Below are 18,512 nucleotides of genomic sequence, written 5' to 3'. Positions count from 1 at the left end.
TTGACACAGAGCAGTATTTGTTCGTATGTCTAGCTGTTAAATGTTTGCCTTCGTCAGTCTTTATGCTGTGTGTACAGTGTTCTAACTGCTGGTCATTACCTTCACATGTTGTGTACACGTACTTCAGGTTGATGACTAAGATTGAACCAATGCAACCTTTGCTATGGCTTCAACAGTAATTACTAGCCATTATCGATCATAATCTACTATTATCTATAAATCATTTTTGCCTTCTTGTCTTGCACACTTAAATGTTGCAGGGAGTGGAGTAGATAGGCCTATACCACAATTATGGCTTTGTTCTGTGAACAGCAGAATGTAATAATCTCTGCCTGGTTACCACAATAATTCACACAATGATATGCAATACATATAAAATATCATTTACTGGTAATCTCTGAATGAAAATATGTGACCTTGACAGAAAATTCAGCAATAAATCAGTACTGTGCTGAAAAAAAAAATCTCAATAATAAAGTGTCATTGTAATGAAGCTGCAATGAACTCCCAACTTCCATTCCTACGTTTGTCAATTCTTGAATAGTAACTGAATTTCCAGACAAAGACAGGTTTATGATCCTTTTCTTGTTTGCATTCTCAAACTGCTTAAAATAAAATTACATACATCAGGACACTGAGCATTAAAAATGGCATGATTCAGAGACATGACAAAGATCATAGAATAATGTCATTCACAAACATATTCAATTCTGCATTAGGCTTACAATACAAAAGACTGCTGCTTATGAATGAATTGCTTTGAGTGGTACCTACAATGCACTTCATTCTTAGATCAACTAGAACATCTTCCCGCCTTTTTCGCTCAGATATGATCTGTCGTGGGGGTTCAATCTCACAGAACTGTTGAGTCAACATAGCCATTTATAGAACATTCCTGCATAACAAAGAATCGCCATGCCTCACTGACATGACGTTGACTCACAGAGGGGCTAAAATCAATAATCTTTGCTTGCTTGATCAATGACAGAGAGATGTATCATACTCCTACAAGTACTACTGTAATAATTGCAACACACCTCCTGGTTAAGTGTCAGCTTGAATGACATGAATCAGAATGTACAGATTATAGATTTACATCATATTTATATGCATTGTAATCTATAGACTAACTTCATTCACTAATAGGCCTACCCCTCAAATATTCATTGTTTTGCTGGGAAGAATGTATGTCAGTTAGCACCAATGAACATTTCTTATTTACGAGGAGATCCAACCACATATCTAGGATAGCCACAGAAGAGTAAAATCTATGTACAAATGTACCTCAACACTTTGACGTCACGTTGTCAAGCTATTAACGCTTTGATTCTGACAAATAAGAGTGTGTATACATGGGAATAAAATGCAAGAGCTTTTGACTTTTCTGCATCAATTTCATTGATAATGATTTCACTAGGAAGTTTTTGAGATCATGCTGTCCTAGGGACCTGTCTATGAACTGCAAACTGTTACCTGATAGCTTCACCTCCTGGCCAGGACGATCACGCTGCTTAAATTTCATCAGACTCTCACGAGAGAGTCATCACGACGTGTTTTGCAAACCAAAAACAGCTTTGTTTGCACCAATTATGTCAGAGACAAACAACTTTGAAAGTAGACTTTACTCAATGTTTGTGCTATAAGCTTGTTTTTCCCAAATACACAGTCATTATCATTTTTTCATTTAATGTGATTCTGGGCACATGTCCCTACCCCATCCCAACTGACAATCATCCATCCCTACCCCCTCCTGATTGTGATTCTTGTCAGCAAGAGGAAAATGGTAATTTCCTGACCCTGTCCTGCGGGTGAATGTCTTTTACTTTCTTCCCCTACCCCCAACCCACTCCTTGAGATGAAATTCTGGAGTGACACAGTAATATTCAGACGAGTATTTATAGACCAAGAGAAAGTCTGCCTTTGAGTAATCACCACTGGGATTCGTGAGTGGTGAGAATTTCTATGGAGCGCCAACAAATAGTGCACGGTAGTTGTTAGGCTGCTAAACCATGGAGCTACAGTGTAGTATAGTTACTCCATGGTTAAACCTCTGGGCTAAAGCTAGAGCGCAGAACATGCATTTATTCTCTCATTACATTTTGGTTGACAGAACAGTGGTACAAAGTAGGTGGGCAGCCATTTAATCCTTAATTACATCACTTTACAACTTAACCCGTTGAGGACGATTTTATTTTGCTACAACACGCATTTCCCACAGACACCTGCCCAAGGATACTCAGGACTCGTCCTCAAAGGGTTAATTAAGATGTGAGCACAAATTGGTCATATTATGGAGATGAATGACATGGTGACCATCTTGCACAGAGAACCAATGGGGATGGGCTACGGAAGCAGGAACGAGTGTCATCTTTTGAGAGATGTCATTTTTGACAACCCATGCCTCTCTTGTCAAAACATCGCCTAGATGAGGGGATGGTCAAATTAAGCCCTAATCAGTGTCAATAGAAGTCCTTCCCATAGTAATTGATGTTATTTCCACTGAGTGTCAGTCAGGCACACCGGTCAACTACCAAAATAAAGTAACTTTGTTTCTAGAAAACAAGCTCCCTTCATATGATCATAAACACTGGAGTTAAACAGACTATTGTTCGTCTTTTTTTTCTTTCTTTTTTTCAGTGTTCATTTGTACTACGTGCTGTCAGCTCCAAAATGTCGGAACTAGCAATACACTGTTTCAGGCCTGGCTGGTCCAAAGTATAGCTATATCAAGCTAGTTCAGACGGTTTGCAATGTCAGGAGATAACCTTCATGAGTTCCATTATATGTATCTTTGTGAGTTTCTCTGAGATTGGTGTGGTGAAAAATGCAATGTATCAAAACACTGTTGAAGTGTCATACAACCACTGTGAAAGGAATTCTAAAATTACAAAGAAAAAAAATACTAAAAAATTGCAAAATTTAGTGACAAAAACCAAATGTTTGCTGGACTTGAAGAAGTGAGAATTAAAAGGGAAAAAAAAACTCCAGTTAATATGTCAAGTCATCGCATTGTGCAAATGTTACCCGAGGGATCAAACAACACAATGTTCACCAACAACATTGGCAGCACATGCTGTCACATGACTTCTTTTAACATACATTGTACACGTACTATCAAAATATGATGCTGTTTCCTGTACTACATGTATGTATAGTCATATTCCTTTGTGTCCCCTCCCGGTATAACAGAAATTCTACTCAAAAGCCAGTTTTTGTTGGTAGTTTAGTAATTGTGTCTAAAACTGCTTGTCTAGATATGAATTCTATTTGCCCAAGGCCAAACAGCAAGCGAGTATGGCAGTTACATATCGGTAAATGAGTTGGAATCACATGTAATTCCCCTGTCTTAGACATCTTCAGACACGGAGGATCATTCATGGGTCATTGAGAAGCCACTAAATGACCAAATAAAGCCTGCCATTGTGCAGACAAAATGTTTTGTCACTTAATCAGACTGCCTTCACTAAATGACAAGGTCCATCTCAGTAGCGAGAGAAAAGGAATACTATTTGGCCGTGAGCTTTTGTGTTGCGGTATTTGTCATGCCTACAACTCCTCATTGAAACAGTGGCAATGCCTTTCTACGCATCTGAGTACAAATGCTGGCAAGAGAAAAAAAAAGCAGAGAGAAAACATACATATCTTTATCATTCCGGTCAGACACCAAATATGATTGTCTGACAAGGACAGCATTCCATTCACAGGTTTGGGAGTTTGCCAAGCACAACAGTGTTCCATGGTTTCAGTACAAGAGAGCAATCTGGTGTATCTGATTCTTGTTTGAAGGCCTGCATGTCTCGTAATTCCACCACTCTGTAAGAAGTTTCCATTGAGTACATGTGTCTCATCATTTACTTTCTTGACTGTTAGTCATGTTGCAGTTTTGCTTTGTATATTTTTCAGTTTAATTCAGATTGTGGATATAAATGAAATTGAATAAAATTTCAGAATCATGCACTATGAAACATGTCTCAAGTCATAAACTACTGGGCCAGATGCCCTTTAAGATACAGAATGTTTTAAATCTGTTAAAAATATAACGCTGGGATTTGATGTGTAATCGCAAGAATATGGCTGCATAACAAGAATAAGCCTCGATGTGTCTCTCGGACTGTGCTAATGCCACAAGCGAAAGTCCTCATCTCAAAAATATGAGTTTAACACTCGAGTTCCCCTAATTACTACCCTCACTTGAGTCATAAGGACTGCTCGTATCTTAAAGCAAGTCTTGCTAAGCATTGTTGTGTGTTATCATACCATCCCCTGTAGTAGAGACAAAACATGCTACTGTCCCTCAAATAGAACAAAAAATGGAGATCCCACGTGCAAGAGAGTCACAACTCCAGCACATAAGATCCTCCTTCATTCATTCATTGCAAAGAGCAGGGTGCATAATCTGGTGAAGTGGTGCTGCCTCACATCCAACTGGATTCCACGGAGGACCAGCTAGTGCACCTGAATACAGGCTATATAGGCCTACAGCCATCTTGCCAGATAGAAAATTAAAATAAAAACGGACATCTCTAAAATGAGACACTTACTTGCTTGTTATACAATATCTACCAAACTACAACTTTTTTTTTTGCTATCCCTTTACTGCATTATCCGAAAGGAGTTTCCCATAATTTCCTGTCCTAGAGTGAAAGTCCAAAGTCTACCATCACACCAGCATGTGCTGTAGTGCTACTTGGTTTCACTAACACATGTGCATCTTTGCTCCAATACACTGTACAGGAGATACTTTTCAACAGTGAATAGAAACCCCTAAGTTCTACTAAGCTACAATATTAAGTCCTACACTAAAGTATGAAGAAATATGCCATGACTGGTCATAGAGCTTGTACTAGTAATTGGAGTACTGGAGTAATAAAAAGTATCCAGTACACAAGTTGTGAATGAAAGGGGTCACTTTGTTGGACAAATATCTCTAAATCCATGGTCATGTGTGTTTCAAGCCAAAGAAATAAGCACATGGCCTCAACCATCATTCTAGTATAGGTCTCTGAATAAGTAGCAAAAAAAATTACTCCATGACACCAATTACCCCTTTGGTTTGCTCACAAAAGCAAGCATTTAAGTTAAAATGGAAAGAGACAAAAATAAAAACATTACCAAATTCTGTGGGAATGTATGGTAAGCTGTAGTACTAGAACTGTCAGACTCAAATAATCTCAAGAGTATTTAATCAACTACAAAACCTGACATTTTGGGTGTATGACTGACCTAACACTGTTAGAAATCCCATACAAACAGCACAATACACTATGAAAGTGCACGGTGTCCATTCAAACAAATATGACAATCAAATTATTCCAGCAAAAGAACTTAAATAATATGTTTTTCGAGTTTCCAAAACTGCAGGTGATGTGTTCCCCCCCCCCCCCCTCCTCCTCCTCGTCTCCACGCTTCACACATTGGTTTTAGCGCTTGTAGTGGCATGGTATCCTTCCTTCTTCTTTTTTTCAAAACTTAAAGGCTAAATGGCAATGACATGTACAACATTACGCGGCCAGGCCTCGCGGTCCACCACATGGAAGCTTCCACCGAGTCGCTGACGGACTGCGCACGGGGAAGTTTGGGCGCGTAAGTGAACTGTGACTATGGCGTTATGAGGAATCTCACAGGTGTCAGTCAAACCACGCAGACAAAAACGTCCTTGTAATGGCATCAGTACGAATAAGATTGACAATTTTTGCAGTCTATGTGAATCTCTAATAGTTAAACTTACCCATACTGACAATCTTGATGTTCTGATCTTCCAGGAATTTGATGGCAATAGATACATTTTCCAATTTCATCGACCGGAACGTGGGACGCTTGTTGAATTTGCTGATCTTCTTCTGCGACAGCACCTCAATCAGGGCGATTAGCCTCAAACCATCGCTCAGATCTGTTTCCAATTTGGAGATGCTCTTCTGAGCCACCTTCAAATGCTCGTTGCACCATCTTCTGAAGGTGTTTTCCTGGATTTTCTTCCAGGGAGCGTCGTCTGCTAAATCTCTCTCTGCTAAAGGCATCTCTTCCTCCTCGTCCAAGTCGTACTTCTGATCACTGCCATCGCCGGCACCGCCACCTGGTTCATTAGTACTCATGATGCCTCCTCGTGACGCGTACCCAAGAGCCTATGAAAAAGCAGAATCGAGAGGTTAAAGGCAAAAATGGGCGGAGCATCGCATATTTCATGAATAATGCAGTAGCTTCCTTTGCGACATTTTGTGTGTTTATGTACAGTGACTGTCCTTGTGGTCAATCATCCTAATCAATACAAACAAAAAAGATACCGGTTTCCTCGTGGGAGCCAACACGTGGTTGGACGAGTTCTGTGTTTATGTTAATGTTTTGTTGGCAAATAAGATAGTTTGTGTCCGCAAAATGTATTTCCGATGTTGACTTTTGTGACGTAAGTAAACGCGATATTTAGAAGCAGGATAAGGAAAAAATGTAGCTGTATTATACTACAACACAAATCACATTGTTTCGATATTCTCAACTATAATCAGAGAAAAAAAATAATCAAGCAAACAAATATGAAAAATAAAAAAACAAAAAATAAATAAAACTAAAATTAAAAGTCAAAATACACAATGAAAGACGTAAAAACTGTGTTGGGGTTTGCACCCACTGAGCATTGCTGAGCATGACAGCTTCGCCAATTGGGCAACATGCCACATGACAGTAATAATCATGTCGCTATACTCCACGGTATTATCGTGCAATAAGAATCATAAACCACTCCGGCTACAGTATTTTGTCATACCAACTGCTCTTTTCATCAAAACAGAATTCTGAAAATTCCAGACCTATTTTATCATAATCTCAGAATGTTCATGCATAAACTAACAACTAATGGATTACCATCTGTTTTTATCCACATGTTCAAAAGAAATCGCTCTATTCACTGTTATCCCACTCGCCAGAGTGACGCCTATCACCTTCCCCGTACTCACACTATTTTTGCAAAGAAAACAATTATGTTTACTGGACCCAGATACTGGAATGACCTCCCTCAAGATATTACTTCTTCCTTATCCCTATTCACCTTCAAACGCAAATTAAAACAGCTCATAGTGGATACACTCTACCAGGCTTTTAGCAACTCTTTTGGTATACTCCCAGTCTTTTGTCTTTGTCCGCAGCACCAAGTTATTTAACGGTACCGATACATTAAATAATATAGCATTCTTTTTCAAACACGGCGAGGTCCGTACAGTCTGGTTTGAGCGATATTCATGTTGTTCATTAGATGATGATGATGATGAATGATGATGAAACAGCATTTGTATGGCGCCATTTATCTGTTAGAAACATTCAAAGGCGCCCAAATCATTCTTTACATTGATTTTTGTACTAGTACAATTTTAGTTGGTCAAGATAAACATACCCGTTCTCCATATAATTCCATGCCTATGAATTCGTGAACCTACGGTTTTACAAGCGCTATAGCTTTTATGTAGGCCCCATCATATTTTTGATATTTACTTGTGACATCCTCAGATGATATGACCATATACATTTGTGTTAAGTATGTTTTTTTTTTTCCTTCTTCAATCAAAAGACATGGTTGTATATATTTTGTATTCTTGTTTTATTATCAATCATTTTGTAATCTCATCATTGAGAAAGTGGAAATATGAAATAAATTTGAAATGAACTGAACAAGGGATCGAGGAAAAACAGGCCTTTGGGTAATTTCTCTGATCATCCATGTAAATGTTCACGGGTAATCACAAAAATTACCAAAAGCCTGTTTCATTTAATGATAACATAAAGCTATCAAGGATTTTGAGATTCGCGAAAATGAAAGAAACACGGAAGATGATGATGATGATGATGATGATGATGATGATGATGGTGGTGGTGGTGGTGGTGTGGATAATGATGATTCAATTCAATTCAATTCAATTCAATTCAATTTTATTGTCCGTTTCTGGAAATTTGTTTTGTTTGCATGCATATCCGGTTACATTGATACATTACACATATACAAGGCATACGTGTACATTGTAACATAGATACATAGACATGATAGACATACAAAAGATATACATCGATACAATATCACTATCATTGTCATAAATATATAACATCAAAGAAGTGATAATGGTAATGACAGTAGAAGTAGCAGTAGTATAGCGGTAGTAGTGATAGTATACAGTAGTAGTAGTAGTAGTAGTAGTAGTAGTAGTAGTAGTAGTAGTAGTAGTAGTAGTAATAGTAGTAGTAGTATAGTAGTAGTAGTAGTAATGATAATGATAATAATAATAATAATAACAATAATAATAATAATAATAATAATAATAATGTAATAAGAACCATAATGATAATAATATTTATCACAATAATGATAAAATGATAAAATAAAAAGAAGAAAAACGAAAAGAGGAAACAATGGAATAAGCAAGTACTATATCATCATGATTATCATCCTAAATCATTTTAATGCAATGGCATATAGGGCCTATACAGGAATCCACGCAGATGTTCATCACAGTGACTCATGAGCATCACGTTTATGATTTTAATCTAATAACAATCATTCCTTGTAGAAATTGCTTCATCACGTTAACATGTCTTCAAGGACCTGATTATAACAGTTGCTAAGTTAATTACGATTAAAAGTGAACTGGGTTCATCCCGTGGAGTCATTGGGAGACCCATGATCGTGTCACACTTCGGTATACCTCCTTGTCAACGCCATCTCATCACAATGAGACGCAGAGCGAGATATCCTAAGTGTATTACTAATCAGATTTTCAAAGTTCGGCCGGTGAACAAATGAGGCGGATATACACCCTATAATCATTCAGTGTGCTGGACATCCTCGTACAGAAGGAAGAATTACGACCCCCACGTGATACTTCCGCAATCGTTTCCATCAAAATGTATTGCTGATTTAATTTCTATACGCATCCGCACGTCATCATCGATCCTTTCTGTTTTACCCAAACAGACAGATCTGGCTTCCGCTGAGATTATATCGCGGATACCACTGTTATACCATCCAGGATGGATGTTATTCACTTAAACGGCTGCCTTAATGTCAACCTCCTTAAAACTGTCATAGGGATCAAAACTCATTCTGATCTCTACAGCAAGTTAATCAACTCTACTTTAATGCATATAATGCATATATTATGTATCTATAATCACTTCCGCTTCTTTCTTCTGGCGGGGTGATTGTGAGTGGTGATGCCGTAAAGGAATGGTATTTAGTTTTGGTTGAGATTTGGATTGAGATTTCAACTTTTTGCGAAAATATCAAAAACCTCTTATTTAAATGAACTATTAAACAGCATACAATTCTAAGAGGAATCTAGTGTTTGTTTAATGAAAATCGGTTTTGAAATGGGTGAGATATCCAAAAATAAAGACGTCCTAGTAAAAGATGGGTCCCACCTTTTATTAGGGCCACTTTCTTTTGCTTTGGTTTTTGATATCTCAGCCATTCCAAAACTAATTTTCATCAAAAAAAACTTTGAATTCCTTTAAGAATTGTAAACTCTTTAACATTTCATATAAGTGGCTTTTAGCCTCAAAAAAATTCAAAACCTGAATCTCCATCTCGGCCAAAACTATATTATACCACCCCTTTAAATTAAACATTGATAGTTGTTTGTAAGAATGGCATAAGAAGAGATAGTGGTCAGCAGGAATAACAAGATGTCATGGATGGGCAAAACAACCGAAATGATGAAAAAGTGGAGTTTTATCTATGCTCTATATCGTCACTGATCATCTGTCTTGTTTGAGGGGTAGGTGCATACTTTGTCATATTCGTTTCTGCAACGTTTTAATCATACAAATGAATTATAACAAATAGATTAAACCGTAAAATTTCATCTGATTAACATAGAGACATGTATAGGCTCTGATGTGTAGGACAGTGTCGGGGCGATCGTTAACAGGTCGTTAACGATCGCCCCGTCACTGTACAGGCATGCTAACCTGGATACATTAAACTGCACATTACTTGAATATGAGACCATCTGAATCAAATAATTTTCACACAACAATAGATATATAACGTACTCTTAAATGAATCCCACAAGGATTGGAACAATCATCCCCAGCATTCCCACTGATTCCCACTGATCAGTTACTAGCTATCCCCTTTAACATTTAAAAAGAAAATCATGATTTTAATCGATCATTCAAGATGTACAACCCTTTCCCCTTATAGACGCCATTGTTGCTAAGTTACTGCAAGACGATAATGAATTGATGCTTTATACACAGCTTATTCCAATTTCTTTTTGTTTTGCCGTAAAAAGGGAAATTTAGTGAAAATTATATGTTGATTGTATGGGAAACTTGTGAGGTGATGCATGATGGAGAACTGCACTGTAAGTAAACAGGGTGATATTCAATATACTCAACAACAAGAAGAAGACGCAAATATCGAGAACTTGACTTTTACACATCAAGGGGTGCTGGTGTTAGGTGCAAGGGTGTGACTTGGCCCTTTAAGAACGTGTGTCGGGGTGACTTTTGTTATAGCATCTAACTTGAGGAGAGAAATCATGTAATAAGTGTTACAAACACATGATTTGCTTCACTGAGTACATAAAATAAAATAGCGTTCTGCAGTGTTATTAGAAGTAGGAAAGAAATCTTGGTGTGATCCAGTTTATTTTTCGGAAGCGTTATTATTCAAATTTCCTTTTCAAGACGTTTGATTTCGTCTCGGCCAGGACATGACACTTTGTGGTGTTGAGACGCCGAAGCGGGTCAATCTATTCCACTCCATATGCTGGCTCGAAGTGAAAGGGCATCTAGGTTAGTCCAGCGGATATAGAGCACATATAGGGTGAATCATGCACATTATGGTAAAAGCACCATACTTGGTACACATGTACATGATGCCAATACAAGTCATTTCTGATATGGAAGCCACTCTGATTCTGCCTGTGGCGGCCGTGGCGGCAATTTTTTTCAAAATGGCCGCCATGTGATATAGCAATGATGTGTATTTTGGAAACTTCAAGTCCGATTGTCGTGATTCTTGTACCAATGTATAGGTTTTGAGGGTCAAGGATTCCAATAAAATAATTTTTGAGAGGATAAAACCATGGTAACCTACTTATTAGCGGCCATTTGAAAAAAGGCATGGCTGCCGCTCTACATTCTATTCACATATCTTTAAAACCAATGGATGCATCTTCATGATTCTGGTACAAAAATATGTTTTTGAGGTTCAATTATTTATATGGATACATCTTTTCGTGTATACAACCATCACATCCTATATGTTTTGGCTGCCATTTTAAAACATGGCCACCGCAATACTATACTGTACGTCTTTGAAACTAATTGGGTCAATGATTTTAAACAATCATTTGCTGATGAATAGAACTAACACATCTCGTTTTCAGGTCCATTTTTATAAATATGACTGCGACACTACATAGAGTATACACAGACACACACACACACACGCGCACACACACACACTATTATACAGTGTGGCATAGAATTAATGGAAACGCGAGTTTTCGCAAATAATTTGCACATTTGCATTACTTTATGCAAAAATGAATGACATAAAGTTATAGAGAATTTATCTAGAAGAAGAATGACACCAAAATCATCCGATTTGGTTGAGTAGTTTTTATTCTACAGATGTTTTTGTAAAGACGGGTTGAGCGTAAATTTCTTAGCTCAATTCAACAAATTTCAGCATCGAGCAAAAGCCACTGCCTTGGGAGACTAACAGAGAATTGAGGCCGCACATCACAATGTGGAATGCTTGAATAGGATTATTGTCGAAAATTCACCTTCAATTGTTGGGTAGTCTCCGTTGCTGAGCTTTGATAAAATAAAGTAAAAAATTAATGATCAACAAAAACATGTCTAGAAAGAAAAGAACTCACCCAAATTGGACAATTTCGTTTTGGTTTCGAAAAAAATATTCCTTTCCGTTTTCTGAGGGGCCACCATATATAATTATTATATATATAATATACACCCTCACTTGCCATATGTATTGTCCCATTGACAAGAATCGTTCACCTTTTATTGGTAAATGAACCTCCTTTGTTGTTGCGGCGTTTAGTTCTTTATTGTTCATTGATTGTTGTTGATTGATCATACCTCTATCACATTCACTATTCAAGTATAGGTATTGAACATCACATAAGTACAATTGTTACATAACTGGAATACTATAAAGATAATTATGTTGAATATCAGTTAGGTAGAGTAAATGGTGAGAATGGAATAGAAGACTTTCCCCCTAATTTTGGATGCATAGACAGGAGAGCACAATAAGTGTAATATCATAGTTTCCAGCCACAAAAACATGATTATTGCAGTCTTATAAGACCTATTGATTTTTAAAGTTCTCAGTTCTTTTTCATTATTTCATAGTATGACCTTGTCAGAACTGTTACACAAAATTATAAGGAATCATATAAAGGAATCAAATGAGCTCTGACAATCCAAAACAATTATTGTTCCTGATCATCCATTGATGAGCAGTGATGAACGTTAATGCATAATTACGTAGATGCATGCAGGTGCGCTTTGGAGAATGTCTTCAGTATTTCTACTGGTGCTGATGGTAAGTAGAAAGATCGATATACTGAATATTTCATTCTGCAGTTTTATCTTCCAATAATTATGAACCCCAACATTTGTATTTCTTTGAGGTTTTCCTGTAATTCATAAATTAGCATAATTTTTCTTGTAGTTTATATTTTGGATGGTTGCTGTTACGTTATAAAATTGCGTTGAAACGCCCACTGTCCATTTACCTGTAGAGGTTGCTTTTGAATTATGAAACCTTAATCCTTATTCCATATGAGAATGGCAAATGCATGAAATATATATTTGTATAGTTTCTTTGGGGTTAGGGCAGGGTGAAATTCAGTTCAAGAGGCTAAAATCATCGATAAAAATTAATGCATATAGATCAACTATAACCAGTAATGTATTCAGAGTAGAAGTACACACAGAAACAGATGATTTGATTTTTCCTTGTTCTTGTTCTTTACAAATTACTGTACATCAAAAGGTAAAATTCACAACCACAAATCCATTTAACGAAAATGTTTGTCACATTTCTAGAAAAAATGTACACATAATTTTTTTTTTGCTTTACCTCTGTGAAGCACATTTACATAAAATGTTATCTTTTTAAGTAATTGGTAACTGGGTTTATTTGTAGGATAACATGGCTTCAAAAGCAAAGCTCATTTCAACCGAGACAAACCAGCTCCCAGGAAAGAAACAGATTGGACCAAGTACATCATATTCATATGTCAAGATGATGACACACACAAAAAAAAAAAAAACCTATCATGTACAGCTTTGTCAAAAAGAAATGATGTTGGTATAGGATACAAAACTTTTGCAGAAGATCTGATTTGTTTTCATGAGGCTGATTCTTTACCCACTACGCTGCAAATTACAATTAGATGTAAACCTATAAAGATGTATTGTATACTACCTATTGTATTTACTTTATCGTTTGATGTATAAGATTCAGTGTAGTTGTAAGTATCAGAACAGCCTGGTCAATCATGAATTTTACAGGCATACATAATTGTAGTGTGTTTACATTTTATGTAAGTGACCCAATAAGCTTTAGAAGTTTTCTCACACTTAGTGTCATATTTCCAAAGGAAACAGATGTACTATATTGGTTGGAAACTATGATTTTCATTCCATGGTCCAGGGAGCAGAGAAAGCGAGAGTCTATATTTCTAGAAACTGTATAGTCGTGAGAAATATGTACTTCAGACATGAAATTGTGAAGATCACAGGCATACATAATTGTAGTGTGGTTACATTTTATGTAAGTGACCCAATAAGCTTTAGAAGTTATCTCACACTTAGTGTCATATTTCCAAAGGAAACAGATGTACTATATTGGTTGGAAACTATGATTTTCATTCCATGGTCCAGGGACCAGAGAAAGCGAGAGTCTATATTTCTAGAAACTGTATAATCGTGAGAAATATGTACTTCAGACATGAAATTGTGAAGATCATGTTTTTTTCACATACACTGTACACACATAAATCCTATAAAGGAAGTTGAGCATATTTTCCAAAATGCTTCCAAAGTTAACTATGCCCAGATGTTCCACATTAGAATACTAAAAATGAGTGAATAAGTAATTGTTGAACTCTAAGACAAACGTTTACACCAGAAATCAATCCACAATGGGCATCACGCTTTCATAACACTCGTACGCTATATAACTGGAGGGAGGCCATATTTATCAAATGGCCGCCAAAACAAAGGATGTGATGAACCTATTCACTTTGCTAACACATCATTAAATTGAAAACCTTCACCCCAAAACTATACTTTTACACTTGAATCGTGATTATATATCTTTTGAGTTCGAAGGTATACAATATTCATTTTCTGTTGTATGGCAGCCATATGCATTAAAATGGCCGCCAAAAACGTAGGATGAAGCGATTCATATCACTTACAGTTGAATTTATGGGAGTCCTTGACCCCAAAAACATATAAGTTGGTACCAGAGTCATGACCCTTTGTCCATACGTTTTAAGGATATGTTTTTATCTAACATGGTGGCCATATTTTTTTTCAAAATGGCCGCCAATAAGTAGGTTGCCATGGTTTTTATCCTCTCAAAAATTTTTTTTTTTTTTGGAATCCTTGACCCTCAAAACCTATACTTTGGTACAAGAATCACGACAATCGGACTTATAGTTTCCAAAATACACACCATTGCTATATCACATGGCGGCCATTTTGGAAAATGGCCGCCACGGCCGCCAAAGGGAGAATCAGAGTGGCTTCCATATCAGAAATGACTTATATTGGCATCATGTACATGTGTACCAAGTATGGTGCTTTTACCATAAAGTGCATGATTTTTTCTATATCCGCTGGACTAGGTTAACTCTGGAGGAGGAAGAGAATTCGAGCTCGTTTCGAGCTTCAGCGGCGAGTTCGTTGACCTGCTCATTGTCGACATTGGAATGCGAAAGGTGCGCATACAGGTGTAGGAGCGCGGTCAGATTCCAGGGGACCTATGAATTAATCTGATTGCTTATTCCTCTCGGCTGTAATATTATACAAGTATAAGATGTCTGGTACGTGATATTTATAAGCATTTGGAAAATTCGCGGGTGCCTGCATTCCTCTTAATCATTGTATCGCGTAACTAGAGCTGAACCCCACAGCGAGGTGCAAAGATATCCATAATGATTCCACGGGTTTTTTGATTTAACGATAACAAATAGTAATCGTCGAACAGACTGTAGCCAAAATGACAGACATATTGATATACTTAGATCGCTTGGTGATTATAGTGCAATTGTAATTTGATCACAGTTTACACTTAAACTTGTATCGACAAAACAATAATATTCGTCTTTCTTCTGTTTGTTATGTTGATTTTTGCTTGACCTTGTGAAACACATTGAAAGTCTTCATTCCCTGTAATGTAATTCTTTCTTTCTTGTTAACGCAATCGATTATGTCACAAATTCGGTGAATCAGCGATTTAGGTTTATTTCTTTTCTGTAACCGGCAAAGTCAACTTGTCAACTCCCTTGGGGTATGAAACATGACTTTACAGACACTGCCAGATAGATACTAGTAGATCAAAGGAAAATGAGGTACCAAAAACGAACACTTTTAGCAGTGAAATTAGAATTACACTACCGAATGTATGTACATGTATGTTTATATATATATATATATATATATATATATATATATATATATATATATATATATATATATAATAAATATATGCAAACATTTTCTTCACCCATTTCCGTGCACTTATGGACATAACGCGTAATGTTACAATGTGCGTAGAACCAGAACTGCTTGTCACATTCACACTTCTACTTTTCTAATCATTTTAGTAACTATTGAGTGTGTTGCAAATCGAAACACGCGCATTTCGATGCTCGAAAATTAAATACTGCTGTCAATGTATCCGAGTTTCTGGGCAGTCGTGGGGGTTGGGGGTTGGGGGAGAGCTTCAAGCACACTGCGCATGAACATACTATAGAGGGCGCTCGTCAATTAGACACCATGAGACATTTTGCTCGTCCCTGAATGCCTTGTGACGTCGTTTTCATCTGTCGTAACAACCATTCCCAAATATTTCCAGGGTCAGTCCGGAGGAAAGAAACAACGTGTACACTTAATTCTGGAGTAGGATCATTTCCATGGTCCACACACATTTGATAATGATGTCATATCAAGGGAAATAATAATTTCTATCTATCGCTCTCTCCATCAAAGTACATGACTTATGTTCTTTCAATCTGAGGAGTCTGTATCACAGTCACAGAGTGATGCTTGAAACATTTCGAAATCTAAAGAGTGTTAATGTGTCGAGAATTGCATATTAGAATGTGACCTTTATAGTTCAATAAACATTCGTCGAGAGTAGATACACAAATCTTTTTCAGGTGATGATATTCTTTAAGGTCTCGGTAGACAACTTTCTTTGATGAGTCATAATTGTTGAGTACAAAATGCAACAAGTACAAAGTAAACAAAATTATACAAAATAAACTGCTGTCCGTCTAAAGAGAAAACAAACATAAAATATTAAAAAATGTAAATAAAAATACATATGAACAACGTTGAATAAAGGCTAAGGCAGACTGGCTGAGACGAGGCACATAATTTCAGTGGGCGTGATGTAACGTCCACGTTATCGCAGGAGGTATGCGTGTGTTGATGCCCGAGAGGCATCTGTGAACATAAACATGGAGCAACGGGAAAACAAAGAATTGATTTGCGTTAAGATGTTAGAATTATTATCCAGGAGATGGGTCCGTCCGGGTGACGTACACATCCATCGCAAAGGACTGGATTGGTTTGACGTACCTGCAATGAATAATGTTACGAGTTTAGAGCTCTACGCTGATGTATTGAAAACACAGGGGTTAATGTGAATCGTAAGAGAAGAATGTAACTAAGTAATAATGATGACAGTTATCTACGGAAGACGTAAAGTGAACTTACAGAAGAAAAATATTATGACCCTGGAGGCAAGGCAAGGCTGCGGAGGAGTAAAAGTGCCACAGATGGAGATATTTCTGGGACAAAAACTGTCGGATTATATCCCAAAACTGGCCAATATGTGGTTGGGAGACGTCTGGATCCAAGACACACGACACACACGGGAGAGAGATGATATACACCCCTACAGTGTAAAAAGGCAGGCAAATCAAGTTGTATCCTACGAGTGTTGATCGTAGAATACTACCGAGAGCATGGAGACGCTGAGGCAAGGGAGCCTAGGGTGGCGTTTTCCGTAGCACACGGCCTAGGGAACGGAGAGCTTCGCTGGGGGTCCTGAGAGGCGTCCTAGGAATTTGTTCGCCAAGTTTAGCGACACGAAAAGATTATGCAGGCTTCCCCGTTGAGATTTCTAATTGACCCTAGCGCCCTGCCGACAAATCAGATGCTGCGTTACAGAGCAGGAATCTGTAACAGAGCACGCGATTGGTGGAAAGGGAGGTGTAGACAGTCAGCCTAAGATTGGAGGAGACTCGAACTTAAGTCTGAGGGAATTGTTTCGGGGGAGCATTCACAGGGTACACAGTCGCACCGTGGAAAGAATCAGATTTGAGATGCCTACTGGACTCCCTCTGTTACACACCTCGTTACATAGAGAAAGCAAAAAGGGTTTTAATTATTCTACGGCCATTTTGTTTTTAGGCATTGGCTGCGTCTGCGGTCTGCGAGAGCGACGTCGTCCCCGCGCGTAAGCGACTGGCGGAGCGGGGCACTCCAAATATGGTCAATGAAGGGGTTGTGCATTAGGCCTGACACACCGCATAACTCTGCGCACTCTCACCGCTGGTCCAGGATAGCCCAGTCTCTCTCTCCCCTCGATCTACCGCTCTCTTCACCATCTCCCTCCCCACCCCCTCCCCAACTTTCACTCATCGTGTTCACAATCCACACGACCACGGCCGTTCTAACTAGCGACGGCACGCAAACATACTGTACGACAGACTCTTCCCTAACTTTGTACAGCATTCGGGCACATCTGTGTTGTGGATCATAATCAGTTTATCCATCCATACACGCACACATACACACACACAAACACATACAGAGGCACACATTAAAGAATGACCTGATAAAATCCAAATGTCGTCGTCCTTGTTGATGTCTGCCTCTTCCTGTACAGTGTGGAAACCTCCGGAGAGTGTATGTACAGTGCATTTACATGTCCTTGCAGTCCCTATTGTTTCGTCACAAAGACGAAAGTCTACTTTCTTCGAGGACAGTGATATTGATATCGAAGAGATAGAGTTGTCACGCCTGAGAGAAAGACAGACATCTTATCACACGGGTAACTTTTAACTCCTCTTGGACAAGGCCAATATTTTTAATCGCCGCACACTGGAGAAGCGGCTAGCTTTAGAACAAGGTTGGCGATATTTAGCGCATATCCTTGAAAGATCCAGATCACGGTTTGATACAATTTGAAATGATGTCGTGGGAGTATAAGTTGGGAAGTAGGGTGTAACGGTTCAAAAATGACCTTC

At 38.0% G+C, this 18,512-nt stretch overlaps 1 protein-coding gene across 6 annotated transcripts in view; it reads right to left on the bottom strand.

The window, feature by feature from the left end:
* LOC139732447 (filamin-A-like) overlaps positions 1–18,512 on the bottom strand; it is a 189,353-nt gene that overhangs the window by 107,613 nt on the left and 63,228 nt on the right. For 5 of the 6 annotated variants that reach the window (XM_071643307.1, XM_071643305.1, XM_071643310.1 and 2 more), the window contains one exon: positions 5,729–6,122. In XM_071643307.1, the coding sequence (XP_071499408.1) occupies positions 5,729–6,122 (394 nt within the window). Of the gene's footprint in view, positions 1–5,728; positions 6,123–16,974; positions 17,215–18,512 lie in introns of those variants that run through there. The other variant, XM_071643308.1, reaches the window with a different exon arrangement.

This window comes from Diadema antillarum, unplaced genomic scaffold (genome assembly GCF_040938485.1).
Source record: "Diadema antillarum isolate AM-2024a unplaced genomic scaffold, OU_Dant_1.0 seq00000423_RagTag, whole genome shotgun sequence".
Classification (NCBI taxonomy): domain Eukaryota; kingdom Metazoa; phylum Echinodermata; class Echinoidea; order Diadematoida; family Diadematidae; genus Diadema; species Diadema antillarum.
Note: the sequence above shows the minus strand (reverse complement) of the source record. Positions and strands in the feature narration are given on the sequence as shown.